Source organism: Xenopus laevis, chromosome 2L (genome assembly GCF_017654675.1).
Source record: "Xenopus laevis strain J_2021 chromosome 2L, Xenopus_laevis_v10.1, whole genome shotgun sequence".
NCBI classification, from domain to species: Eukaryota; Metazoa; Chordata; class Amphibia; order Anura; family Pipidae; genus Xenopus; species Xenopus laevis.
In genome coordinates, this window is record NC_054373.1 from 38,060,019 (window position 1) to 38,086,472 (window position 26,454).

Genomic DNA, 26,454 nt, shown 5'->3' on the forward strand with positions numbered 1-26,454 from the left:
GGCCATACTAAAAGTTAACTTAAATGTGAACCACCCCATTAATACTGACATAAAACAGATATTTGCTGAGGCAAAAGACCCTCCTGCGAGTCCCCAGCTACAAATTCCCATTTACAGCTAAAAGCTAAGGCATTACCTCAACTTCAGTTTGTCTTTGAAAGGCTACATTTCAGCCTGGGATTTAATACTAGTAATAATAATAATAATAATACAATGAATGGCTAAGGCCACACACATAGAGAATTATTGAATATACATGTATTCTCTCCCCTGTATCTCTTTTCAGTAAGATAAAAGCCATAACCAGGAAGATCTCTGCAACAAGGGAGAGCACAAAGCGAGGGGCAGCGCCTAGAATTTATTGGAATGGGAGGAGTCATTATGTTACACAGGAACCGCCCCTTTCGGCTTCTTTTCTTGTCTGACTGCAGTTTGAATGTGCGGCGAGGGGGGAGGTGACGAAAACGGCCGGAGAAAGTCAGCCGGCAGCCAAGCTCCGTGGAACAAAGAGTGTTCTTGTTGGAGCCTCCCAGGCGAGTTACAGGGAAGTGCGAGACGGTCTGGAGCAGCAGCAGGTGAAGAGACCAAAAGCTACTGAGCCAAGTCCGGCTGCAAATAGAAGAGCGAGTCTCCTTCCCCATTCCTTTCTTTGGTTTCGCGTCATCCTCCCGAAGCCTCGCAGCCAATCAGACGTCGGCTAAGGGCCGGTCGTAGTCGGCGATTGGTCAGTTCGGGCTGCCGTGGGGTGGACTGGGCACGAAGTGGAACGTGGGTGCTGCTGTTTCTCTTGCCGTACTATAGGTGTTCAGTGGCACGCTGGGTGCCGAGTGCCCTGTCGCTGGCTTTGGTGCTGGGATACGCCGGGCGCCTGAGGACGGGTGAGAAGCTTGCGTACCAACGTGAGGCGCATTTTACTGCCAGCTGCTTCACATTTTCTACACGCAATGACGGCTGCCAGTCGTAGAGAGCTCGCTGCTGCCAGTGCCATCTGGGCGCACCCGGGGATGCCAGAACAACAATAAGTTTTCAGCATTTCAGCTTTGTTTTCCTGATGTCACTTTGTCCAGCTCCTTGTGTTTGCCCTCCAAGCCGGGCTGCCAGGCTACATTACCCACTGCTCGTCTAAAAGCTGGGCTCTCCTCCCTTCTTGCTCTCTCTTTGGCCCCTGCCTTTATTCTATGCAGACATTGTAGCACCGGGGCACACGTTGGTTCCTGATGGAGCAGGCAGCAGCTGTGACAGTGAAAGCCAGGTCTGGCTCCAGAAGTGCAGCTGGTAAGGGGAGCTGTGATGGTGGGGTTGCTAGCCCCAGCTCTGGTTGCCTTGGACTTTCTGGATGTGGCCAAACTGGGCACCCTTCCCCACCGCCCTTCCCTGATCCACAGCCGCAGTACAAACTGGACGACTTTGATACAGTGGCTACAGTCGGTAAGTCTCTACTTTGTGGTACCTACTTGAATTAGTCTCCTGTTTATTAACGTTGGCTCGTAAGTTTGCCCCAGACACTTCAGTACTGGCGAAAGATCAGCGGTTATTTCCTTTCTTACCAACATTTCATTCCCATTGGGACTTTATAATGAGAGTCCCCAACCTTTTTTTTTTTTACCCATAAGCCACGTTCAAATATAAAAAGAGTCGGAAAGCAACACAAGTCCATGGGGATGCCAAATAAGAGCTGTTTGGTAGCCCCTATGTGGACTGGCAGACTTCAGGAGGCTCTATTTAACAGTACACCTGGTTTTTGTGCAACCAAAACTTGCCTGGAAGTCAAAATTAAAGGGGTGCGTCACCTTCAGCTTAACGTTTAGTATGTTATAGAATGGGCAATTCTAAGCAACTTTTTAATTGGTCTTCATTATTGATTTTTTTTATAGTTTATGTATTATTTGCCTTCTTCTCCCGACTCTTTCTAGCTTTCAAAAGGGGATCACTGACCCCCTCTACATAGTAGCATAGTAAGTTAGGTTGAAAAATGACACATGTCCATCAAGTTCAACTTTTAAACATTTTTTTTTGACCTGCCTATCTTCCAGTTGATCCAGAGGAAGGCAAAAAAAACTCCAATTTGCCTCAGATTCCTTCCTGACTCCCAGATGCCAATGGGATTAATCCCTGGATCAACTTGTACTATAAGCTATCTCCCATAACCCTGTATTCCTTCACTTGCTAAAAAGCCATCCAACCCTTTCTTAAAGCTATCTAATGTATCAGCCTGTACAACTGATTCAGGGAGACAATTCCACATCTTCACAGCTCTCACTGTAAAAAAAACCCATCCAAATATTTAGGTGGAACATCTTTTCTTCTAATTGGAATGGGTGACCTCGTGTCAGCTGGAAAGACCTACTGGTAAATAAAGCATTAAAGAGTTTATTATATGATCTCTCTAAAAACAACTCCTCTAAAGCTACACATTTATTGTTGCTACTCCTCTTTCTGTTCCAACCCTCCCCTATTAATATTCCATATTATTATTCAAACCAGTGAATGGTTGCTAGGGCAATTTGGACCCTAGCAACCAGATTGCTGACACTGCAAACTGGAGAGCTGCTGAATAAAAAGCTTCAAAACCCACAAATAATAAAAAATGAAAACCAATTGCAAATTTTCTCAGAATAGCGCTCCCTACATCATACTAAAAGTAAACGCAAAGGTGAACAACCCCTTTAAACACCTGTTTTGAGGCCACTAAGAGCAACATCCAAGGGGTTGGTGAGCAACTGCTTTATGATGTGTGAGTGGGTCTGAACTAGGGATGCACCGAATCCACTATTTGGGATTCGCCCGAATCCTTGGTGAAAAATTCGTCCGAATACCGATCCAAATCTTAATTTGCTATGCAAAGGAAAAGGTGGAAAAAAATCTTCTTTTGTGACGAAAAGTCATGTGATTTCCCTACCCGCCCCTAATTTACTTATGCAAATTAGGATTTGGATTCGGTTCGGCCAGGCAGAAGGACAAATCCTGGATTCGGTGCATCCCTAGTCTGAACTTGCATGGCCAACATTTACCCATATTTTTTACCTTCTTGTCCAGGAAAGGTGTTAGGCCTCATTCACGATGACCCCCCACTTTTTTATGATCCTGTTTAGACTGATCTAACAGTTTGATCTGTCGGACAGCCTTCTCAACTTTGGGGTATATTTATTAAAGAGTGAAGTTAGAGATCACCGCAGTCTTCTAAAGTGAAATTCCGCCACTTTCTGTTAATTTCTATTGGGGTTTGAAAGGCGTATTTATCAAAGATGAACTTTCACCCATTGATAAATCATTTTTTAAAAATCACATAGAAATTAATGGAGAGTTGCAGAATTAGAGGACTACCCACATAAAGAATTGTCATAGACATGCTTCCAGGGTTGTTATTGCGATACTACAAGGGACATACAGGTATGGCACCTATTATCCAGAATGCTTGGGACCTGGGGTTTTCTAGATAATGGATCTTTCTGTAATTTGGATCTTCATATCTTAAGTCTACTAGAAAATCATTTAAACATAAAATAAACCCAATTGGCTGGTTTTGCTTCCAATAAGGATTAATATAAAGTAATCTTAACCTTCTGTCTATTAATCTGATGTTCTAGTTATTGGAGTTGCCTTTCAAAAGGTCTCTAAGGAAGTGGATCTCCACCCAAAAAAAGTTCTGCCTTTTTGCCTAATGAAGAAAATGTAAATTCTAAAGAAAATGTTATTCTAAAAACGTTACGATATATACTACAATGCTACCGTTTTACCATGATTTCCGAGTTATTTGTAAATGTATTAGAAGCTGGAAGCAGTATTTGTTTATCCTTGTCTATGATATAGCAGAAGTCTGATCCTCTCCAGGTCGGTTAATCTGCTTCTAAAGGCTTCTGCTACTTTGTTTCAGGAGTCAGCACCAGTTGTGCAGAAGATATAAACAGCTAGACAGTAGTTTATAAATGTAGTAAAACTTCAAAAACATCTTTGTTACTTTGAGTTGCCTCTTTCCTTGTGTGAAAAAAGAAAAACATACCATTTTTAAGTGGAGATTCCTGCCTTCATTCTTATATAACATTCTCTATGCATGGGGCAAGAGCTGACGCTTCTTTGTCTCAGACTGCTTACAGGTGTACAACTATAACTCACTTTCTTTTGTTTTTGTTTTTTATTATTTTTTTTACTGTGTTTACGCACTGTTTTAATAAGGAACAGGAGCATCCGTACCAAACTCATTAAAATGTTGCTACTGGACTCCCTGGGTGCACAGATACACAGTATCTACATCTGACACTGACATCAGTGTCGGATATAGACCTTCGTTTAAAAAAAAAAAAACATTCTGGTCTACATTACATGACTTTGTATAGCCCTTTGTGTTTTTAACTGGGGTTCATAAAGCCCAGGGGAATTATGTGTATTCTAAACAAATTATTTGTTTCCTGAGTTTTATTACTTTTTCAGGGCATATGAAATTCACCTGCATTCATACTGATGGTTGAATTTGCTGGTGAAACTAATGACATGGCTGAGGGCTTTTCAGGTGAAGATCTTGGATCAGATTTGGCCCTTTAAGAGGGTTATTTATCAAAGGTCGAGTTGATTTTTTTTTACCCGAAAAATTCAAGTTTTCTAGGGTATTTTTAAAATTTTCAGTTTAAAAAGAAAACTCGAGTTTTTCGGGTTTAAAAAAAAAAACTCAAATTTTTCAAGATTTATTATATCCCGAAGCTGGAAACTAATCCAAAAATAATCCAGCTAAAACCTGTCGAGGACACGTAGAAGTCAATTTCAGAGGTCCCTTCAACCATTTGAAGTTGTTTGTAGCCGTTATGATGTTTGAGTTTTTTTCAGTGAGTTTTTTTTTTTTTTGCAGAAAACTCGATTCATTCAAGTTTTTGGGTTTTCACCCCGAATCCACTGATTTTTCACCGTTTTTTCTTAAATTAGAAACCGTTCAAGTTGCGAGTTCATTCGAGGTATAAAAAAAACTCACAAGCCTTTAAAACTCGAACCTTTGATAAATAACCCCCTAAGTGTTTTGTTTGTTTTTGTGAAACAAAGCTAGTATAATTTACAAATAAATCATAGGCTGGAGTTTATTGAAATGTTAATGCCATATGAAAGTCTGTGGAGCCCCCAGACAGACCGGGACTTGAAAGGTCAAATTGATCTATAACCCTACAGCTGGAAATTTTTGGTTCAGGCTATTTTATGATCAAAGAAAGGGAGAGAATCAAGAAGATGTAAAATGTGTTGCCTTAGACTCCTGCAAAACATTATTGCACAATGTTGTATGTTTAGTGGCTTATTTTCTATATTTATTTCAGTTAACCTGCAGTGTCCTTTCTTGACCTCTGTCTCATTTCAGGAAACCGGTACAACTGTAGCCAAAAGATAAATATGTGTATGGAAATTGAAGCACCTAAATTGTTATATTACGATAAGGGGCTTCCTTTTCTATCAGTGGGCACAGCTTATATCACAGCTAATGCACACCGAAAAGCCATACATTAAGCAATGTTTCCTAGCACCAATTAACTAAATTTGTTGCCCTAAATTTTGCACCGAACTCAGGGGAAAAAAGCACAGCATTGTGGGAAATTAACATGCATTAAATTGTACTTTGCACAAACGACTAAATGTGGCCAAACATCCCTATTATGGGAACTAGTGAGTCCGGTGTCTTAAACACTTTACTGTAAAAAGTATTCTGGGGCACTTTCTATGTGATTTTTTACACTACTTTTATTCTATTTTTAAATTTTTGGTACTTTTGTAATGCTGCTTGGAATTATTTGTTGCAGAAATTTAGCAGAGGATATCTGCTCACCCTCTCATTAACACACCCCTTGGTGCTCAGTTAGTGGAAGTAGATTTTCGCAAGAAACCTGAACCAAGTTCTGCTTTTATTGTGTTGTCAGCTGTTCTTAGACTGGCTTCTAGTTGTTCTGACTTGCAATCCACTTGTCAGAATGATCTCGGGCAAACCTTACTATTTCCGTGTTTCTTATTTTAGAAACTTAACTGGGCGCGGCCTTGGTTTCCTTTGACATGATGTGGCCATAGACCAAACACATTAGCATATCTGCTGATAATGCATGCTATGTATCTTTGTATATTGCTATTCTTGGCTTGTTACCTTTAGGCAAATTTAGATTGTGCCGTATCTATCATTATATTAAAGACACAGTAAAGAGTGTGAGCCCAATCTATTGTTTGCACAGCATATTCCTTCTATGAATATTTGCAAAATGTATACATAAGTGGTAGTGATGCGTGGGCCGGCCCGTTACCTGTGGGTCAGATGGTTTTGGGCCGACCTCGCTGCACCGGGTTGCGGGTGGGTTCAGCTCTTCTGCCTGCTCTCCCCCGCCAGCAACCTTAAACTGCTGGCTTCCAACTTTCAGCTTCTGGTTTTATAGGCACCCACCTCCCCGCCCCTTTTGTGACTTCATCAACGGCGCAGGTCTATAAAAGGAGGAGGAGAAGCCGAGTGTGGGTCGAGCTTTTCTTGCATACAGGTTTGCTTCTGGAGCTTTAAGCTTCCCATTTTTTTTATTGCCCAAAACATGGCACCAAGGCAACCCCCATAAAACTTGAATGTAAGCAGTTATGTCCCCTCTTGATAGTCGATTAGTTGCCCTGAAAAAGCCTCTGAAATGGTGACTTTATAAATAAATGATTCTCATTCAAGACAATGGAGGCTGGTTCAGACATTTTGGTATTTGGGTGCTACTAAAAATGTAGCAATCAAAGTGCCCCTTGTGTCATTGCCCTTAGGGTCTGGTCACACAAGCAGATTCAGGGAGATTAGTCGCTAGGCGACAAATATCCTCTTCTTAGCAGCGACTAAACTCCCGATCTGCCTTCCCCTAAACTGTAAATCGCCTGGGGGCAGGGACACGGAAACGCTTTGTTTTCCGAAGTCGCCGTAATTGCCTAACGAGGAAACTTTGGGCGACTTCGGAAAATGAAGTGCTCCGCGTGCCTGCCCCCAGGCGATTTACATTTTAGCCGGCGGAAGGCAGGAAAAGGCAGATTGGGGAGATTAGTCGCCGCAAAGAAGAGCCTAGCGACTAATCTCCCCGAATCTGTCCATGTGGCCAGACCCTTAAATGGTTAAAGGGAATTACTACCATGCATTGCTGATAGCGTAAGCCTAGATTTAGAACTTCACCTCAAATGTTATGAAGGCACCACCCTTATTTAATAGGAAAGAAATCCACGGCACACAGGCTACTGCAAGCAAGGAACCCCTTGCACGTTTAATGCGGAAGTGAGCAACGTTTCGGGGTCACGCCCCTTTGTCAAGCCTGACAAAGGGGCGTGACCCCGAAACGTTGCTCACTTCCGCATTAAACGTGCAAGGGGTTCCTTGCTTGCAGTAGCCTGTGTGCCGTGGATTTCTTTCCTATTGGATTCTACTGTGAGGTGGCCGAACCTCTACCACTGAGCACCAGACTTCGCATCTCTACTCTGGGTGTGCGAGAGCCAGCTTTTTCTTTACCACCCTTATTTAAACCATTTGTTTAAAATAAATACACATGCCAAATTGAATAATTTTATTAAAAGACTTTGAATTACAGTATATCATGTGTGGTAAAAATACATGCAATCAGCTTATCCCTTTTAATACATTTCTGTCTGTAAAGGAGTGTTCGGTATATCCAGAGTTGGGGGTAGTGGTGTCCCCCAAAGGAGCCAGGTTGAAACAGGGGACCCTGGCCAAAAGTGGATGAGATTTCCAAAGTGGTTGTGTTTCGGTGGTGCTTGATCTTAAGAGCAAAGCAGCTGGCAGCCCATTTTTCCAGAAAGGCTTTTAATGGTGATAGTCCCTGAAGTTATCATGAGAGTCGATACTCAAGTATGTAGAACAGTGGTAAATACGTTTTCTTTTCCAGAGTTTCTGGTGTGCCCAGGTATTCAATGCATAGCTGCTTTGGGTTTGAATAACTTAAATGTGTGTACTGCTTCACTTTCTCTGTTTGCCGTGTTTAACTCAAGAAATAACAAAAACATGAATTTTTCTTTAAAAAGTAAAAAGTATGTTCAGCACAAACCCTGTTCATTGAACTCCTGTTGAACAAGTGTTATACTGCCACTTTAAAAATTAGAGTTGTGTCACAATAATGTGTAATCCCATGAATAGCTGGATCTGCTTTTCAGATTGTGAGATGATGAGTGTTCAGTTTGTTGTCTACAGAGTCACTTTGTTCTAAATAATTGCTGGAATGTAAAATGTTCCTTCACCTGTTTGGAAACTGGTTTTTGTTTTGCAAGAAGAGAATAGGTCATTGGGGTGAGTTAATTTCCTTTTGGCAAATACCCTGTACACCAGTGGTGAGGCCACAGCCAAATGTTTTAAGGGACATATCCGCTCAAACTTACAGAAATATTGTTTTGCGTGCGTATCAGTCTGGCCTGCCACCAGGTCTCTTATACTCCTGATTTCTCAGTTGCCACTTGTTTTGCTGTCTCTACTGATACAGCCTTGCAGGTCCATCAGTGTTTAAAAACATTTATAGCCACACCTTGTGTCCCAATTATTTATTTTTCGATTGTGAGCTCTTTTGTGCAAAGTCCTCTTTACCTCTTGTATCTGTTAGTGGTTGTTTTGTATGTAATCTTGTATGTTCAGTATGTACACCTGTTTATTGTACAGTGCTGGTGTATTCTTTGTCATTCTTTTCAGCCATAGTTGAAGCGCCTGCATTTTGGCTACAGCTACACTGGGCTGATTCTCTCCCCGATATGCCCACATTGAAGTGGGCGATATTGGGCTGATCCAATCATGGGCCCTAGGGCCCAACAATCGGATCATAATGCATCTGAAACGGGTGGTCAGATCACGGGGCCGCATAAACGCACAGATGCGGGCTCGATCCGACAGGGTTTTTTAACCTGCCCGATCAAGATCTGGCTGACTTTCGGCCAGATATCAATCGGGGAAGCCCGTCAGATGGCCCCACACACGGGACAATAAGCTGCCTACCCGGTCTGTCAGCAGCATTTATCGGCCCATGTATGGGGGCCTTTAGGCTAGGGCCAGACAGGACTGAAATCTGCCTGCTGAAATGTGCAGGCCTCTAGCATACTCTCCTTCTTTCTTCTCGTCCAGAAGCCTTGATTGGCTCCACACACAAGAGGAGCCTACATTGAGTAATGCATAAAGCATAGTTCAAATAAGACATCTGTTCAGGTCTAACTTACTAGACCCCAAATATATACATGCTTGCACCTGCTACCCACATATGAACTGCAAGAACTTTACTCTGCCCATAGCGAAGTGTACATGGTGAGAAACAGTTTTTAGCAAAACCATAGCAGCGTGCAGGTATTTCAACTTATACCCACAATTCTGTACCTGCTGTCTGACCAGTATCTGTCCTGGTGCATAATCCTGATATGTCAAATGAAACATGAATTTTAAAAAATGTTACTTGTGTCCCTTTAAGCAACAGAATGAAAGTGATCCATGGGATGGAATACTGATTACAGTAAGATTATGAGGTACTTTAAAGCCATTAGCTAGGGTCAATGCATAACTCCCTTCAAGAAGACAGGACACGATTGATTAGGTGAAAGAAAAATGTGCTAATCTGGACTAAATGTTAAAGTATAGTTGTGCAAATATACATTGTTTATATCTGAAAAGTCATACTGGTATATTTATCAAGGAGGAAAAAGGGACGAAAAGACCGTTCTGAACTTTATTCTTTGATAAATGTTCCCACAACTTATGTGCTTACTGTATGTGGGCTTTTAAAGTGTTTGAGGTTTTTTTCTGAGAATTATTTCTTTTAATGCTGAAAAATATGCAGCTAATGTAAAGGATGAAATCTTCTATTTCTTTTGTAAAATGACTTTAGCATATTCTAAACCTTTTAGAATTATCTTATGGATTCTCTGTGGTGTGTGTTTCAGTGCTAAGAAGCATTCAGAGAGACTTCAGAGCATTCAGTAGACTTTTAATCTGATTAAATAGAGAATGAAATGGTTACTCACTGGGGGAAACCAATTTGTTAGCCATCCACCCTAATGATTATAATTGCTTAATATAATTACCTTAGACCATGGGCCGGCGCTTCTTTTTGCCGACAAATGCACTAGTGAGAGCCGTACCGTTATTGTTACGTTGTCACAAGGATCCCTTGCATCCCATAGTGATTATACCTTTTGTTTTCCTATAAATGTATTCAAAATGAGAAGAGACTAAACATAATCAAATAATCCAAAGTCATTGTTCTAAAATAGTATTCAGAACAGACCATTTGTTACTGTGGGGGCAGGGTGGATATTTAGTTATTTTTTAAACTATTTAAAGTTATTGTCAATTTAAGTGACGTCATTGAAAAACAAAAGTAGCCAAAAATGGCTAGTTACATAATGTGTTACAAAAGGTTTACATATGTATCACATGAAGAATTAAAACGGTTGCAATACGAGTGTCTAACAAACCATACAATGGTACATAGGAAGAGAGGAAGAATGAAAAAAGCATAAGATATAATATATATCAATATTTAGTTTATTTTTGAGAGTTGGTCCTTCAAATCTAGAACACAACAAATTAGGTGTCTCCAGATGAGCAGATCTTTCCACCTTGAGATGGGCAATATCGGGTTGATCCCATCATTTGGCCCTCGGGCCAAGAATTGCATCACAATTACTGGTAATGTAGGCCACCAGGATGAAAACCACATCAACATTCAGATGTGGCCCTCGATCTGATTGGAAATAAAAACCGCCCAATCGATATCTGGGTGATTTTCTGGTCTTGTATGTCCATACATGGGCCAATATGCTGCTGATTTGGCTCAGAAGGACCCATTGGCGTATGGCTAGCTGTAGTCTTTCTGCTTCACATTAAATTTGACATAGCTGCATACTAATAACATTTCTTCTTAGGCTATGGCAGAGAAAAGCAGGGTGAGAATCTGCTGTTCCTCTTCTGCTGCCTTGCCTGCACCTGGAATCATTACCTCCTCTCAGGGATTGATTTAAGCACCGAAAAGCAGGATTTTGCATTTTGTGCAGAGATCCACCGTGCCTGCAGCGCAGCAGTAGAAGAGAAGCAGTGGGTGTGTGACCCTTGCCTTAAGGTGGCCATACACGGGCCGATAAAAGCTGCCGACAGACCGAGTCGGCAGCTTATTGGCCCGTGTATGGGGGCCCCCGACGGGCTTCCCCGATCGAGATCTGGCCGAAAGTCGGCCAGATCTCGATCGGATGGGGTTAAAAATCCCGTCGGATCGCGGCCGCATCTGTTCGTTGATGCGGTCCCGCGATCCGACCGCCCGTTTGCGAACGTGAAGGATCCGATCGTTGGGCCCAAGGGCCCACGATCGGATCAGCCCGATATTGCCCACCTCAAGGTGGGCATATCGGAGGGAGATCCGCTCGTTTGGCGACATCGCCAAACGAGCGGATCTATCCGTGTATGGCCACCTTTAGTCAGCATAAACCTCTGGTACAGAAAGCTGGCAAAGTAGCACCAAGTTAGATTAAATTTGGCAACATGCAAGCCAGATTTCCCTATATTCCCACCAACATGAAACTGGGAGAATATTTTTATTATAATACACGAGTTATGACTATACTATAAATTATATCCTTATAAACAGTGCTTAGTGATGTCGTTGAGAGACTTTTGTTTAACATGAGACATGGGAAGCTACATCTTCCTGCAGTTGTCTATTGACATCTCTAATCAGCTGAGTCAGGATAGTATATTTATTTTAGGGATGCACTGGATCCACTATTTTGGTTTCCCCGAATCCTTTGCGAAAGATTCGGCCGAGAATCGAATCTGCATCCTAATTTGCATAAGCAAATTAGGGGTGGGAAGGGAAAAAACATTTTTGCATATGCCAATTAGGATTCGGTTTGGCTGGCCAGAAGTATTCTGCCTAATCCTGCTGAAAAAGGCCGAATCCTGGATTTTGTGCATCCCTAATTTATTATCAGCCTTGTCCTGTTTAAATTATGGTATTATGGAAGGAATCTGGAGCACCAGATGAAATTCACGTATACGAGAGTGAGAGAGAATACAAACGCCACTCAGATATTGTCCTGGACACAATATAATCCTCTAACAATCTAAACTGCAGCAGTATTAACCATTATTTCCATGGGGTTTCATAGCCTGAGCAGCCACAGCAGCACAATTTAGTTGCTGGCTACAGAGTTAAATTAGGCCACACCTACGGATAGATAGTCAGTCATTATGTGTCAGTCAACAGCACATTTTGGTGGCGTTGTTAAAGGGCATATCAACCCCAGAATGAAAATGTGCCTAATTAAAGAAAACATTCTAAGTAACTTTCCAGTATACAGTTATTAAAAAAGTTTCCATGTTTTTAAAGTTATTTGTAAAAGCAGTTGCTGTTGAAAGCTGCATTTGCTTAACTCCTGGTTGTTACTGTTGCAGAAGTCTTGGTTCCCCAGCAAAGGGCTGAACTCCACGGTGCAGCTTGTTCCGATCCGACGTGATGAGAGGAAGTGGATGCGACAAGGCAGATGCGGAGAATATAATGTAAGTAATAGGAATGTCCGACCTACAAGCTTTGTGCATCCGACGCGACCTGACTGTCAGATGTGAACTCAGCACGGTGAATCTTCATCCAAAAGTTGTGTCATGTCGGATGCACGCAGCTTGTAGGTCGGACATTCCTATTACTTACATTATATTTGGCGCATCCTTCTCGTTGCATCCGCTTCCTCTCATAGCGTCGGTTCGGAAACAATCCGCACCGTGGAATTCAGCACTAAAGACAGGTCTGTTAATCAGCTGCCTTGTCTTATCAGTCTGGCCAGAGAATAGAAAGGGAAAAGCAAATACTGCTTTCAATAACAATACATCAGAAATAACTTAAAAACCATAGAAAATGTGTAATGAATATATAATGCAAAGTTGCTTAGAATTATACTTTCTATTATTAGGCAAAAAATTATTTTTGGGTTTGACATTCCCTTTAAAGAAAAACATTGCGCAGCAGTTTTTAAGCATGTTCTCTGTATTACTATTTGAATAACCACCTGTAGATAATTACGGCTCTTCCCCCAAAAACCACTTTACTGGAATAAACAGCTGACCTTCCTGCAGCACCTGTAACAGATTAAGACTCAACAGGCTATAATTTGTGAAAATCGATCTGGTCTTATCTGGCTTTTTCTTTTCCTTTGATAAATGGGTATTTAATGAATATGGGTTTTATGTGGAATTCTCAATCTTGTTTACTCTTTTTGGATATATTTTTTTTTTTTAAATATGAAAAGTAAACATGTTCTGGACCTTGGAGAATTTCAGAGCATGGTTTTAGTCATGCGCCCAGTAAAGAATAAAGCAAAACACAGCAGCATCTGCCTATGTCTACTGGGAGGTGAGGTCTTGCCAGCTAGTACTCTGGGACTCATTGTTTATATTGGTTTCACCCTCTGAAAGCAATCTGGAATCCAGTGCAATTTATATTTGATCACCTCAAGCCAAAAGTTTAAGATTTGCATACATGGGAAATGTGCTACATATTGAAGTTGCTGGCACTCTCAGACACAGATAGCAATGCTCATATAGTATAATCTAGCAATTAATTGCAGTTGGAGGCTTCAGAGGGTTGGGAGTGGGTTGCGTTTTTTTCCCTGATCACTACTATAGGCCACATTAGTAAATACCTCTGGCAAATCACAACCAAACACTCAAAAGGGATTATATATTGTGCAGTGCTTTCTTGGAACCGGTATGGGATGTGTTATCCAGAATGCTCAGGACCTGGGGCTTTCTGGAAAATGGATATTTCCGTAATTTGGATCTTCATACCTTGAGTCTACTAGAAAACGATGTAAACATTAAATAAACCCAATAGACTGGTTCTGTTTACAATAAGGGTTCATTTTATCTTAGTTTGGATCATGTACAAGGTTTTTCTTTATAATTATAGAGAAAAGCAAAACCGTTCAAAGATTTTGAATTATTTGGATAAAATGTAGTCTCTGGGAGACAGCCTTTCTGTAATTCGGAGCATTCTGGATAACGGGTTTCCATATAAAGGATCCCATACCAAGCAATACTTTTTGGATAAACATCTCCTCTGTAATTGTTTAATTCATTAAAAAGGCTTTCTAAAATGTGTCTTTATATATTACACTGTTAATTTCTCTGTATTTCTCTGAAATTTTTTTAAGGAAAAAACCATGCTTGTGCAATGGATCTGAAGAATGTTCTGTTCCGCACATATCATTTGGTTACAGTGTTTCATTTGCAACATTTGCTGCAAAAGAATAAACTAATCTGAAATACTTGAAACAGTTGCAATGTAATGTTGGTACAGTTTTGTTGACAAGTTGTATTTGGTAAAATTGAAGGCTTTACTTATGTGAATTCACTTAAAGGATTGGGTCACCTTCAAACAACTAGTTGTTTTCTGCTATATCACCAGAAATAAAGACTTTTTCCAATGACTTTCTATTTTCTGTATGTCACTGTTTTTCTAAAATTGAAGTGCAAAGTGTCATTTTTTCCCCTTCTAAAGCAGCTCTGGGAGGGGGTCGCCAACCCTGTAAACTGTTCTAAATTAATACATTTAGTTGATACATTTCTTATCTTTGTCCCAGCTGAGCAGAATCTCTGGGTTTCATTACAGGCAGCTCTTAGAATTGATACAATAGTTGCTAATATTCAAGAGATGCTGCTGAGAAATGTATCAACTCAATGTTGCAAAATTGTAACTGTTTAGAGCAGGGGGTAGGCAACCCGCCGGGCTCCGGAGCCTCATGTTGCTCTTCATCCTGCTTGCTGCGGCTCAGTCTTGCGGCTTTGCCTATCACGTCGCTATACAGCTATCGTACCTGCTGGCGGCTTCTTGAGTGTGCGACCGCGGTTGCAAACTCAGGAAGCCGCCAGCAGGTGCGAGGGCTGTATAGACGTCCCAGGGGTGACAGGCAAGACCGAGCCACAGCAAGATGATTCATCATGGTCCTTACTGCGGTCACACACTCAAGACAAGAGAGGGAAGATCGGCATGGAGCTTCAGAAAAAGAAGTCACATTAAACAGATGAGAACACTAGCATTTAATAAGGCTATTCGGTGTTTCATTTATTTCAGAGTAGGCCTACACATGCACACTGTACTTCTGTTGGTTGTATTCTGTTATTGTAACAGTTAAAAAAAGGTTAAAACGTTTAAAAGTTTATAAGTTGTGTTATGTTTTGCAGCTCCACACTATTTTTCTTAAGTGGAAGAGGGGGCAAGATGGCTCTTTTGATAGTAAAGGTTGCTGAACCCTGAAATTACTGAGCTGCCAGACTGAAATACCTCAGATATGAAAGATTAGATTAGAAACTTAGATTTTGGAAAAACAGTAAAAAATAAATAATGGAAAGTAATTGAAAAAAAGTCTGGCGAAAAATCTGAAACAACTGAACTGAAAAAAGTGTTTGGAAGGTGAACAACCCCTTCAAAGTGGACCTGTCACCCAGACACACAAATCTGTATAAGAAAAGTCCTTTTCAAATTAAACATGAAATCCAATTTCTATTTTTTATTAAAGCATTCATAGCTGCTGTAAGCTCATTTAAACATCTCAGCTGTCAATCAAATATTGTCTGCCCCTCCTCTATGCCAGTGGCATAGAGGCGGGGCAGACAATTACTTTCACTTTCCATTCAGCACTTCCTACATGTCACTGCTCTCCACACATTCCCCTGTTCTCTTTACCATTTAATTGTGTAACCAGGACATGGGGATGGACATCGGGTCCACCATTCTGGTGCACAAACAAGATTCTGAGATGATACAAGGCTTGTTTTAATAACAGTGTCCATAAAATGGCTGCTGCCTGCTTGTTATAATTATGAATTCCCAGACTGAAGGAAACAAGATTCAAATAATTTATACAGTGTAATTAAAGTTCATTTTGCTTGACTAATGTTATGAAATAGGATTTTGAATAATTTTTTTGGGTGACGGGTCCCCTTTAAGTGAAATCACCCACAATGCAGCACTTTCCTCCTTAATTCTGGCATAATAGCAGTCATGAGGCGGCATTGTGGCTTCCGCAGTTGAGGCTGACACATTAAATTGCTCACAGTTAAGCAGAAAATCTTCAGTGTTCATATTTTTGGCACTTCTGGCGATGTTAAAATGAGGTCTGTCCCCACCAGATTCTTTAGGTGCAGTGTTAATCGACGCAGGCTGCAGTGGGGGCCCTGGAACTACCACCACCTTTAGAGGTTTCCCTGTGTTAATGAATTGCATCAGGGCTGCCATCAGGGGGCAGTGGGTCTTGGGCCCAGATGGTTTAGGGGGGCCCGGCCATGCTGCACTTCATTGGATAGCCGGGCCCCAGCTATCAGTGAGCTGTAGACTTCGGGAGGGAGGGAGTGCGTGCGGGAGCCCCATTACCTTCATTCTAACTGCTCTGATTTGCCAATGAAGTGTAAATCCCAGTAAAGCCGCATGGGGATTGGATGGGTGAAGTTTGAACCTCCCCTCCAGCTTCTTTACCGGGACTTACACTTCACTGGCAAATCAGAGCACAGAAAGCTAAAAATGTAGGCACCTGAGCTGAAGTGCAATGCTCTTTTTTTTTTTTTTCCTTATTGTAACTTGTAGGGGTCCTGGCCACCAATGTTCTTTTTTTTTAAATAAATCTGAATCCTAATTTGCATATGCAAATTAGGGTTGGGAAGGTTAAAAATGTACTTCCTTGTTTTGTGACAAAAATCACCAGATTTCCCGCCCCGCCCCTAATTTGCATATGCAAATTCAGATTCGGTCTGGCCAAGCAGAAGTATTCGACCGAATCCGAATCCTGCTAAAAAAGGCCAAATCCTGGATTCGGTGCATCCCTAGTGACCACCAATGTTTTTTTTCCTTTAACTTGTAGTGGGGCCCTTAATGTTTTAGCACGTGGTTGTGTGGCCTTTGTACTGATCAGTGGGGGAGGGGGGCCCAGAACATTTTGTTGTGCAGGGCCCTGTGATTTCTTATTGCAGATATTTTATTGTATATTCTATGTAAAAAAAAATAATCTACTGGTGCTTTATATTTATTTCTGTTGAGAAGATAATTTACAATTTTTATTAACAACAGGGGGTAAATGGCATCAAGGCTGTGTTATCGTATGTAAATGACTGACTGAACAATGCAGAATTTAATATGTCCTCTGGCCATAGGGCACCTCTAATTGTTTTGCAGTAGTATGTGAATTCTCTCTTTTCTTTTGAGGAGGTTTCAAGACAACATTCGAGTATCACTTGTACCATTTTAAACATATTAATTAAGAGGCACATGGAAATGTAAGTTACTGTACATCTTTAATTTCAAACCTGCATCCTTCTAGTTATTAAAACATAACTCCTAGCAGTGACTGGATCAGGAGGATAGTAGCTAATCAGATATATTTTTATATTATTTTTGAAAAGAGCAAGCGTTGCACTTTAGGGAGTCCAAAAGCAACCCTTATCGCTGTTATGACACGCTTAGGCTTTTGCGTGATAGATTGTCATTGTCATTATTGAATAATCTTAAATAATAATTTTGCCCTTGTGTATGTGAATTTTCTCCAGCAAGTAGATCATTTGTCCTTTCCCCTGCAATTGCCGGTAGTATTGCGGTACCTGATGTACTACAAAGGTTATGTCTTTCTACTGCTATTGTGCCTTTGCCAGTGTTGAAGGAACATCCTGATCACTAATGTTATGTGCTAATGAAATAGCCAGAGGCAGAAGTTAAATGACTTTCTAGTTATAAAAGGAAGCTGAAATCCAAGATCTAAATGGGTCACAGACAAAGCTATCCTACATAGACTTGCTGCTGAAAACTTTAGTGCTGGAACCATTTCATCTGGTGCCTCCTGTTATAAAAACTGCTCTGATGTATACTTCATACAGAGTTTCCTTACATAGTAGTTGGGACTGAAAAAAACATCTCAATCATGTTCAACTTTCTATCCTAGGGTTTACTGCACAGTTGCAGTGAAATGATTTGGCTTTATTGAACGAATATACAAGACTTAATAGCATTAATACTTGTTATAGCTCCTTTATATCGATGGACAGATTACTTTATTTGTCACATACAAAGTTATAAAAGTACAACCTGTAGTGAAATTTACCCTAATCATTCCAAAACTGTGTTGTTTTTTTTTTTTTTAAAGTAATTGTTTAGTGTAAAAACAAAAACTGGGTAAATATATACGCTGCGCAAAATAAAAAAATTTCAATTCCTTTAAATACTCGTGCAAACAAAAAAAATGGTGCAATAGTGCTTAAATACAACAAACAATGGTGCAATGCATTAAACAATAAATACTAAATATACAATAAATAAAATATAGTATGGGACCTGTTATCCAGAATGCTCGGTACCTGAGGTTTTTTTCAGATAACAGATCTTTCCAAATTTGGATCCTCATACCTTACATACCCTACACGGGCCGATTAAAAGCTGTCGGCAGCTTATTGGCCCGTGCATGGGGCCCCCCCGACAGGCTTCACCGATCGAGATCTGGCCAAAAGTCGGCCAATTCTCAATCGGATGGGACAAAAAATCCCGTCGGATCGTGGCCGCATCTATTCGTTGATGCGGTCCCGCCCCAAACGAGTGGATCTCTCCATGAGGCCACCTTAACTGTGTCTGGGTGACAGGTCCACTTTGAAGGGGTTGTTCACCTTCCAAACACTTTTTTCAGTTCAGAGTGGATCTCTCCATGAGGCCACCTTAACTCCACTAGAAAATCATGTAAACATTAAATAAATCCAATAGACTGGGTTTGCTTCCAATAAGGATTAATTATATCTTAGTTTTGATTAACTACAAAGTAATGTTTGATTATTACATTTACATTTGGATTATTTGGATAAAATGGAGTCTATGGTAGACGGCCATTCCGTAATTCGGAACTTTCTGGATAACGGATCCTATACTTGTACCATAATTTTCAAAATACACAGCTGAATTATGCTAATGGTATGAAAAACATAATACATTTCCTATTGTGAAACACTAACAATAACCAGTTTGAGTGCATTGTGCATATATTATAAACAATTATAATCGACTCCACACCTCTTGTAAAAAGCGAGTAGCATCATTTTCTGGGCATTGATCTGACTAGACAAATACCAATACCTAGCCAGGGGAAATAATTTGGTCTCTACGATGGAACCTTGGCTATCCAAAAGCCTGTAACTGCCCCTTTGCAAACATCTGAATGTGCTGTCAGTAGCGACAAAATTAAAAATATTTAAAATTATTATTTTGTGATGCTTTCTCTCAACTAGTAATCATGGATAGTTATGGGCGAATCTATTGGGCAGGCGCAAATTTGCGTCAAATTTCCGAGTTTCGCCACGGCAAATAAATTCACAAAATTGCTGCAAAAATTCACCGGCGTCAAAGGGCGAATTTAGACACCAGCGACGATTAAACGGACACCCGTTAACTAATGTGCGTCTAAAGTCGATGACGTCGGAATTGACGCTGGCGTCAGTTTTTACGCCCACTGATTGTCACTGGCATCAAATTAGCGTTTTGAATTTCGTGGCGAAGCTAAACGGGACAAATTCACCCATCACTAATCATGGAGTAAAACGAAAAGCTATGTTTCAGCATGTTCCCCAAACCCCTGTCAAGTGGTATTTGTATTTATGTTTTTTATATTAAGTGGAGCGATAGTCACACGTTTCAATGGAAAAATAATAAAAGGGCGTTGATACAGTTGTAGCAGATTCTACACATTAGATACTAAGCTTTCTGCACACTCATACATCTAGATTTTTATAGTTTATTTATGACTAACGAGATGAATATTTTAGCATGTCAAGCCACTTGTCTGTGGCATTTGTATTTAGCTTTAATTCCAAAGTTATGCAAGTTTATAGGGTTTAATGACTGGGAAAAAATGTGTGTTTTGTAATGTGACTCGCAGAATAATACAGTAGTTGTACGCCAATGAATAGACTTATAGCTACCGAAGCAGTTTATTGCCAATAGATTAGTCACAATAGTGCAAGCTATAACACTATATTTATTCTGCAGAATGCTTTACCATACATGAGTAAACGGCTCTAGAAGCTCTCTCGATTTGTTTAGCAGCTGACATATTAGCTTGGTGTGACATCACTTCCTGCCTGAGTCTCTCCCTGCTCACTCAGAGCTCTGGGCTCAGATTACAGCAGGGCAGGGGAGGAGTGAGGGGTAAAAGAGAGGGAGAAAGGAGCAAACTGAGCATGCTCAAGCCCTAGACCTGGAGGTTTAAGCTAAAGACAGGAAGTCTGATACAGAAGCCAATGTGTACCAAATAGAAAGAAAGAAATGTTGTGTTTGTTTTGACTCAGAGCAGTATTTGTTTGAGGGTTTATTGGCGTATTGATATAGACCTTTCTGATAAAGCTTACTTAATTTTAGCCTTTCCTTCTCCTGTAAACTGCAAATCCACAAGAGACCTGCTTTTAAAAATTGTTACAATTGTTTCTTTGCTTATCTTAAATTGTTATAAAAGGATCGAAGTGCACCTGACGTATTCTGGGCTCTCTGCCAAAAGCTAATTAAGTTTTTTTAGAAAATTTGTATCTTTTTCTGACTGTTCGGTACAGCAGATCAAAGAAGTCGGAACAGTTCAATAACAATCCGGGACTGCGGGTTGAGGTTGAGCTGTCAAAATCAGGACTGTCCTGCGAAAAATACTAAAACTTAACACTAGGAGACATGCTGTGTCCGTTTCCAAAAACATTTGTAGCCACAGAATGCAAAGAATGTGTTTTGATAAACACAGAGAAAGTAAGATGAATGGCACTATATGGCAGATAGGGTAGGGGATGAATTTGACATTTTTAAGTTGGCAAAGAGGTGATATACTATTGGTATAAATCAGCCCTGCGCAAGGATTCCTATTTAAGTTGTTGAAGAAAGTAAATAGATTTATATACACTTAAAAATACCTTAGCCTTCATTTGCAGCACGTTCATCATTTATATAAATAAGCTCCTTTGCAATGGTAATAGCATCATTTCAGACCTATAGGGGAAGCTTTGTATAGCAGTTACCAGATAAGCTACAGAGAATATAATGCTTTTATCACTTAAGCAGTGATAAGCAGGGATTTTATGTTATCCATAGTTCTCTACACCCATATAATATGAGAAGCTTTCCAGTGTAAGATAGCATTATTATTAAGCCTACATTTAACAAGGAAGACGGCATTATTATTATTAAGCCTATATTAAAAAGGAGTTTTGAAGGCTGTAAAACTCCCAGGGAGAACAATGGTGTTGCATATAAATGGGAAATGTGCTGCTAAAAGCAGACCTGCATTTGCCAAATCGGTGCATCTGGCAATGTACAGCCTTTATGCTGAGGACACACAAGTGTATTGCCTGCTTCTCTCAGCCAAAGCAATATTAAGGCAGAGGTAAGCAGATTCGTTGAAATTAGCACTTCCTTTAAAGGGGATGTAAAGGCAAAAAAATAAAATCCCATTTTTACTGTCTTTAAAGAAAAAGAAATCTGCAGTATACTTTAAAGAAACCTGACTGTATGCAGTGAAATTCACCCTTCGTTTTATTGCTCTGACAGCTGCAGTTAGGAAACTTCAGATGGTCCCTAACTGCTGTGCAGGGAAACAATTATACTTTCAAACGACAGGGGGGAGCCCCCCCCACCTTACTTCCCAGAACTCGAGCAGCTTTGTTTGTTTCCCTGTAACAACTGTGTAGATTTAGATCCACAGACCCAGTGCATTCTGTATATTCTGATTATTAAGTCTTCCTATATCGGCTATTGGCAGATATTATTTGACTTGTGCTGTCTTGATCATTTATGACAATCCCTAAGCTTAACCTCCCAACTGAAGCCCAGACAACACTGAGCATGTGCGTAGTCTTAGTCTTGCAAAGATGTTTAACAAAGTTATAAGCATAAATCATTTGTTTAATTGGGCTTCTGGTGCAGTAAGTTCATGTTTATATTTAGTATACAAAATACAGCATTTCTAACATTATTCTATTTTAGACTTTAGTTGCCCTTTAAAAGAACAGTTTCCACCTGTATGCGGCTGCATTGAACTGAGCGGAGATGAGCTTCAAAATGCCTGCTTTCGCATATTTTAACGGTGAAGACGAGTGGCGCTCTGTCGCAGTTATTGAAATGAGTCACATCGACTGATCGCCATGCCGTAAACATCACACAATTCATCGCGGCTACGTGTGTCTTTGTAGATTTCAGCACATCTACTTCTTTCTGCATCGTGAATGAATATTCATTAGGCGGAGAGAAGTGAGCAGTACGCTTGTGTCAGTACATGGCTGTACATTGTCAGAACTGTTGGGTTTGTGAGAACTTATTTGTATTCTTCCTATTGTTTTAATTTAAAAAAAATCTATCCCTCTTATAAAGCGCTAATTAAAAATGGTTTTGTTTTCCTTGTTCATATGGCGATAAATAGCTCTTTGTACACAAACCCTTCCCTTCTTTATGCTGCAGCCTTTGTTCTGATTTGAGATAAGAAGCATTTAATTACACAAAGCGCTAATCTGCCGAACGGGTAATTTTCGTTATAGCGGAACCTCGGCTTTATGTGCATTGTACATATTCCCGAATATGACTATTATGGTTTTCATATTGCTTGAAAGCTGAAAGCTTACATACAGCTGCAGTATGTGTTTCTGATACATATGTGACTGACTTCTAGAGTAGTGTCAGTTGAGTCTACTCCTTCTAGTGAAAGTAATATACAGAGGAATGTGGTTGTGAAGACTTACCCTGGTGGGCTAATGGGACGCCCCGCGGTGTTCTGAGAAAGTAACCGTGCCGCGCTTCCGGGTTTTAAGTGGCGTGTATGACATTTTGGCGTGTGATTCAAGTATTTGAAGGCGCAAGCGCCTTTTGTTCATTGCCAAACGTCTATTTACTTAGCTCCTGGGTGTGTTTTCTCTTGTATTCCTGATCTGTTATTGACCCTGCCTGTCCCTGACTTCGTCTTGTTCACTGCTTGTCCAGACCCTTGCTAGTTTTGACCATTCTTTCGGATCCTGCATTGTACCATGATATCGGTGTTTGACCTGGCCTGTGACCCCAGCTACTCCTTCATCTCTTCAATTTGTACCGCATAGTCAGACTGTTACCCGGCCTGGCTTTTGACTACGTTCCTTGTTGCCTGTTCCGTAACCCTACGCTTGGTTTCCATGCTTGCTCAGAACACGTTCCTTGGGCCTCTCGTGGCATCCTAGTAACGGGGGGCTAGTCCCGAAGCCAAAGCTGGCTGTTATATGCGGAAGGGGGAGCCGAGACCGGGTCCTTAGAGGCTGTTCTGAGTTTGGGATACCCTGCATTACAGTGGTGGGCATAAAATAAACTTGTAAAATCTTTGATCAACACTTTTCTGAAAGCTTGGCAGGCTTACGAGTATGACTGACTAACTTGCAAGAACAAGGTGTGATGGCGATAGCTACTGTAGATTAAACACACGGAGCTTCTCTAAAGTTCTGTGCTCGTGTCTCTGATTACAATGTAATTGTTCCTACCGCACACCTGTAGTTCACCAGTCCTGCAATGGTGGTGTGTTCTTCCATTGACCCGGCCGGGTCCCCTAGCAACTGATGAAGGGAGGGTGTTTGTTCCCCCCCCCCCCAAAAACGTTGAATGTTTGGTGGCTAAATAAAAGGGGATACTCCCCGACTGCATTAACTTGAGTGTGTGCGGATCGGTTTCTATACGTACGTGTCTCTGACTAAGCATTTCCCAATACTTTTCCACCTACACATATTATGGTACATGAAGACAGTAGTTCTAGTACACTTAACTTGCACAACTAAGGGGGGTAAGTGATTAAACCTTTGTAAGGAGATTATTTCTCAGTGTTAAAAAGGTCAGCAGATGTCCTTTTAATGTTGAACCAAACAATTACTGTATTTTGACTGATATGGAGGTTAATGCATCCCGCACAGTGCAATATGTAGGGAATAATTTACCCTTTCTTCTAAAATATAAGCCACGTTAGAAATTTCCGTGGTGTTGCATGACACAATTGATGTCTAAAAAACCGTACAGGGTTCATAATTTGTTTTTCAATGCATAAATTCAGTCAGTAATTTGAAGTACTGCTTGTAAGTATATTGTTTAATGGTTATTGATAGATCTTGTTTCAGTGGGCTATGGAACATTAACTCCCTCTACTTATTAAGCATTTCATGGTGCTTCATCCACCCCCTTTCACCTTTTCGGAATGTTTATGTTTAGAGCAGAGATTCTGATTTACCATCACTAGGTCACCATTGCTTCAATATCCAACCTTCTCTGCCTACCCAATGTTCAATCCCTTCTGCTGCTTACTCTTATGTAACACCATCATTTATTATTTGTAGTGGCTCCAACTACCACCAACCTGAATTGCAGGAGAGGAGTATTTACCTTATGACTGTAAATAAATCAGCTGGTCTCTGCAGCCAGAAACATAAACAAAGGACATGTTTTTTTCATCGGCACCGGTTACATAGCACATAACAGATAAGCCCTGTCCAATACAATGGTGTTTCATTTGTTATGTGCTAGGTAACCTGTGCCTTTTCTCCTTTTTCTTGTAGAAAAATCAAAACCAAATAAGGGGTTTTAAGCAGTTTCATCATAAGAGGTGTATCGGTTGAAAATACAGGCTAGGATATTTAGGGTAAAAGATTCATTTCAAAAGGTGCAGAGAATGATACACACATGGAGTAAATACAGAAATTACAGTGAATTACTGTTATCATAAACTGGATCAGTCTGCAATTGTCTAAGTAAAAACAGTTTTGAAAAGGCTTTCTAAGGCTTTTGGCTCACTGGGTGCCATCTAGTTAAAAAATGCAGCAGAAAAAAACACCTATGTTCACTAGATACTGCTTTTGATGTTATATGTGTAAAATATTCACTTGAGCAGTTTATGTGGAAGTTCGTCTTTAGGGGGGTTGTTTATCAAAGTTCGAATTTATCTCAATATTTTCTGCTACAAACTCCGATCAAATCCGCTCTAGTTTTTTTATGCTTATTTATTATTACATTATCCTGAAAATTTGCTTTGCAGGGAAAAAATCTGATTTTCGCAATTTTTTTTCCTGATTTTTACTCCGAAAACTTTGAGGTATTGCACGAAACCCAGTGCACATCAAGAAATCATTGGGACTTCTCTCATTGACTTCATGCAACTTCGACAGGTCTGAAATGCCGGATTTTCAGATTCAGACTTTTCTATTCTCTGAGTTTAATAAATTCCAAAAATTCGTGATTTTTTTTAAAAGTCTGATTTTCTAAAAAACAAAGAATAACCCCCTAGGCGTTCATCAGCTGGGAAACTTAATATTTTATATCATCAGGATATGTTTTCTGTTGTTTTCTGTCAGTGGGCACTGGCTGAAAGGAAAACTTTACCCCCAAAATGAATATTTAAGCAGATAGCAGATTTATATCATATTAAGTGGCATATTAAAGAATATTGCCAAACTGGAATATATATTTAAGTAAATATATATTTTACATCTCCTGCCTTGAACCACCATTTTGTGATGGTCTGTGTGCTGCCTCAGAGATCACCTGACCATGAATACTACAACTCTAACTGTAACAGGGAGAAGTGTGGGAAGCAAAAGACACAACTCTGTCATTTAATTGGCTCATGTGACCTAACATGTATGGTTTGTTTGTGTGCACCGTGAATCCTATGATCCGGGGGGGGGGGGGGTAAAAACATGGTAAAACATTTTACCATAGTACAGTACAGGACAAGATTGTGACAATCTTGATCACCCTTGTATTATTTTTAGCTGCCTCTGCTCAGAAGAGCAGTTGACCCCTTCTCTAAAACCACTTACATATTTTGAGTGGCTACTGGATAGCATGAGGGGTTATATACATAAAAGAAAGTTAATAAACGTGAAAGTAAATCTACCAGTCATCCTTGCTCTTGAATATTAAATGTCAATATTTCTCTAAATATCTAAATTTGGGATTTTTATACCTAAAGATTATGTCACCGTGCAAGTGGGAAAGAAGCTTCCAGTAAAACATTTGAAAGCCTTGTGCAGTGATAAAACTTGACATGTTGCCATAAATAAAGTAGAGAAGGAAGAAGAGAGGAGTCATAGTCACTCTTTAGATCATCACTTCCTTGTAAATATTTATTTGATTATCTTCTACAACCTTTAACCGAGATTGATCTTTAGTTATCTGTTTCCAGACTTTTGGCAGTGTGATTTGATGCTTATGCTGCAAAATGCATTGGTGACTTTATGAAGAACAGTGAAAGATACTGTCTGGGGAGTCCTGTGCTGACGTTCAGTGAAAATTTTTTGGCAATGAGCATTTTAAGGAAATTAGGGATGCACCGAATCCACTATTTTGGATTCGGCCGAACCCCCGAATCCTTCACGAAGGATTCGGCCCAATACCAAACCTAATCGGAACCCTAATTTGCATATGCAAATAAGGGGTGGGAAGGGAAAAAACATTTTTTACTTCC

The 26,454-nt window shown here is 40.3% G+C and overlaps 1 protein-coding gene across 1 annotated transcript in view; it reads left to right on the forward strand.

Annotated features, from left to right (window-relative positions):
• Window positions 1–379: 379 nt before the first annotated feature.
• Window positions 380–26,454, forward strand: part of prkx.L (protein kinase X-linked L homeolog) — a 72,776-nt gene continuing 46,701 nt past the window's right edge. The window contains exon 1 of the mRNA XM_018246161.2: window positions 380–1,428. Coding sequence (XP_018101650.1) covers window positions 1,218–1,428 — 211 coding nt within the window. The 5' untranslated portion in view covers window positions 380–1,217. The remainder of the gene's footprint in view (window positions 1,429–26,454) is intronic.